Consider the following 2705-nt stretch of genomic DNA (forward strand, 5'->3'; position numbering starts at 1 on the left):
GGGCTTCTCATTGTGGTGGCTTCTCTTGTTGCAGAGCACCCGCTCTAGGGCCTTTGGTAGTTGCAGCACATGGGCTCAGTAGTTGCGGCTCCTGGGCTCTAGAGCACAGGCTCAATAGTTGTGGCACAGGAGCTTAGTTGCTCCGTGGCATGTTGGATCTTCCCAGATCAGGGATCGAACCTACATCTCTTGCATTAGCAGGTGGATTCTTTACCACTGAGCCACCAGGGAAACCTGGGGGTTGAAGTTCTAATAAAGACTCAACTAGAAATCAGTACTGTTAGAACTATAAGGAAGTTAGGAATCAGTTGGCTACACCTTCCTTGACTTAAGTCTTCATGGTTATGAGAATCAGAAAATCCTTGGTTTTCAGGAATAGGGGATCTCAGCATCCAGGCACAGAAGGTAAACTGAGAGACCCCTCCTACTCTAACACCTAATACCCTCTCTAGAGGCAACAACCGTTTCCTGTGTCTTGTGATTCTTCAAGAGATAGTCTGTACTTAAGATGAGTTTATACAGGTATGCACGCACACACACACACACACACAAAGTAACTTCTTGAGTTTCTTTTTCCAGTGAAAAGAAAATGAATGTGACCAAAAATGTCAAATTTGAGAAGGAAGCAAATGAGGATAAAGGTTCTACAAGCCAGGCGATGGCTACAGAAGATCCTCAAGACATAACAAAAATAGCTCTAACTTTAGCCAAAGATGCCATCACTGCTGCTGTCAAATCTGCAGAAGGTAGTAAACCTGTCTGGGTGCCTGTGGTCTCATTAGGTAATGCTTCACTAGGAAGTAACTAATACATTCATACTTTGTTTGCAGAAGCTGAAAACCCCGTCAAAAATATCGATTGGATCACCCATGGTGAGTTCACAGAAGAAAAGGGCCGTCAACAAGTTGAGGAGTTTGTTTTGGTAAGTTCTTTGGCCACTCCAGCTTTGCACACAAGGGAGAAGAATGACACAAAGGCTCCTGTTTGATGAAAAGTTGGAAGTCCTGCTAGAAAGCCTAAGTGATGATACCACAGGCGACTTGAATAAATAAAAACTGTCTCATCTGGATTTCCAAATCAAGATGGGATAGTCTTTGAAGGTGAACAGCACAATCGTATTCCCAGTGTTTGTATTGTCTTCACCGTACACTTCCCTAAGAAAATCAGATATTCTCAGCTAAGCAATTTTCCCATGCCACTGCCCTAAATGGGGGCCTAATGGCCTAAGAAGGAATTGTTGTTTAGTTGTTAAGTTGTGTCTGACTTGTGCGACCCTGTGGACTGTAGCCCACCAGGTTCCTCTGCCCACAGGATTTCCCAGGCAAGATTATGGGAGTGGGTTGCCATTCCCTTCTCCAGGGGATCTTCCCAAACCAGGGATCGAACCTGCATCTCCTGCATTGGCAGGCAGATTCTTTACCACTGAGCCACTGGGGAAGCCCTTCTAAGGAGGGAGATGCCTCTCTAAAAACAGGGGTTCTGTAGTCCCAGCTCTAGAGTTCTCACGTTAACAGAGGGGATGTAGAGAGATCACAAGGCGTTTTGCCTTAGCTCTGGAATGTGTTCACTGTACAGTCAGATGCACATGCTCCTAACTCCTTTTCTTTTTCCTCCTGGTCTTGGCTCTGACCTATTTGTGGGGCTTATCCTGGCAGCTCTTGGGAGAAGGCCCTGGGTTGCTTTGCGTACTGGCGGGGTGGAGGAAGAAGACTGGTCTGAAACCCCCACTTGCTCTATTTCCTTGGAAGAGAAACCAGTTGAAACTGGTGGAGGCAAACTTCTGGAGCCTGGAAGAAGTGTCCAGCTGTGTCTGTTCCTCTGGTCAGTCCATCCAAGCCTTCTGGCCTAAGGGCACTTTCCCAGCCCCAGGGAGGCCCCAGTCAAGTGGGAAAGAGGAAAGGTCAGGGGTTCGGGACTCCACACCCTCCATTTGTGATCCAGCGGCACGACTGCTGTTGCCATTGCAAGGGGACCAGGAACACAATGAAGACAAATGGTGCAAAGTTCTGGTTCCCCTTGGGCCTTCCCACTCGGAGAACATCTCCCATTTGGGTTTGGGCCAAAGGTTCTGCCTGCTGCACCCAGGGCTTATGAATCAGACTGAATGGAACAGAGAACAAGCAGGAAAACGTGCCTCTGGAGATCCTACCGGTCCCGAGTAAAAGGCTAAAAGTCAGTCCTGCCTGGGCTAGAGGGCCCCATGTGATCCGAGTCTCCATCCCCGCCTCCTCCCAACTGACTGCTCAGACCCCATCACCTACCACCTTCTCCCTGGTCACCTTTCTCACTCAAGTTGTACTTGCAGTTCAACTGCCAGGCATGCTCCCACCTCAGGGTCTCTGCACTTGCTGTTCCCTCTCCCCTGAGATCTACTCTCATGGGTCATGTTTTCCCTCTCTTCAGGTTTTTGTTAAGATGCCTTATGCTCAGAGGCCTTTCCCCGCCACCTGATTTAAAATTGCACCCATTTCTCCTCTGACTTCTTTCTTTCCCATCAGAACTCAGCTCTATCTAGGATATTAGACTTTATTTACCCTGTTGCCTTTTATCCGCCATCAGAACACATGGTCCATGAAGGCAGAGATTTTTGTTCACTGTCATGTCCCCAGGCCTTAGAAAGGTCAGGTACATAGTAGTGAAAGTGAAAGCCGCTCAGTCATGTCCGACTCTTTGCGACCCCATGGATTGTATAGTCCATGGAATTC

General features: G+C 48.0%; 1 protein-coding gene across 1 annotated transcript in view; it reads left to right on the plus strand.

The window, feature by feature from the left end:
• Positions 1-2705, plus strand: part of AKAP14 (A kinase (PRKA) anchor protein 14) — a 15018-nt gene that overhangs the window by 2694 nt on the left and 9619 nt on the right. Inside the window, exons 2-3 of the mRNA XM_010856931.1 lie at positions 580-746; positions 831-922. Of these exons, the coding sequence (XP_010855233.1) occupies positions 590-746; positions 831-922 (249 nt within the window). The 5' untranslated portion in view covers positions 580-589. The remainder of the gene's footprint in view (positions 1-579; positions 747-830; positions 923-2705) is intronic.

Source organism: Bison bison, unplaced genomic scaffold, assembly GCF_000754665.1.
Source record: "Bison bison bison isolate TAMUID 2011002044 unplaced genomic scaffold, Bison_UMD1.0 scf7180017864375, whole genome shotgun sequence".
In the NCBI taxonomy this organism is placed as follows: Eukaryota; Metazoa; Chordata; class Mammalia; order Artiodactyla; family Bovidae; genus Bison; species Bison bison.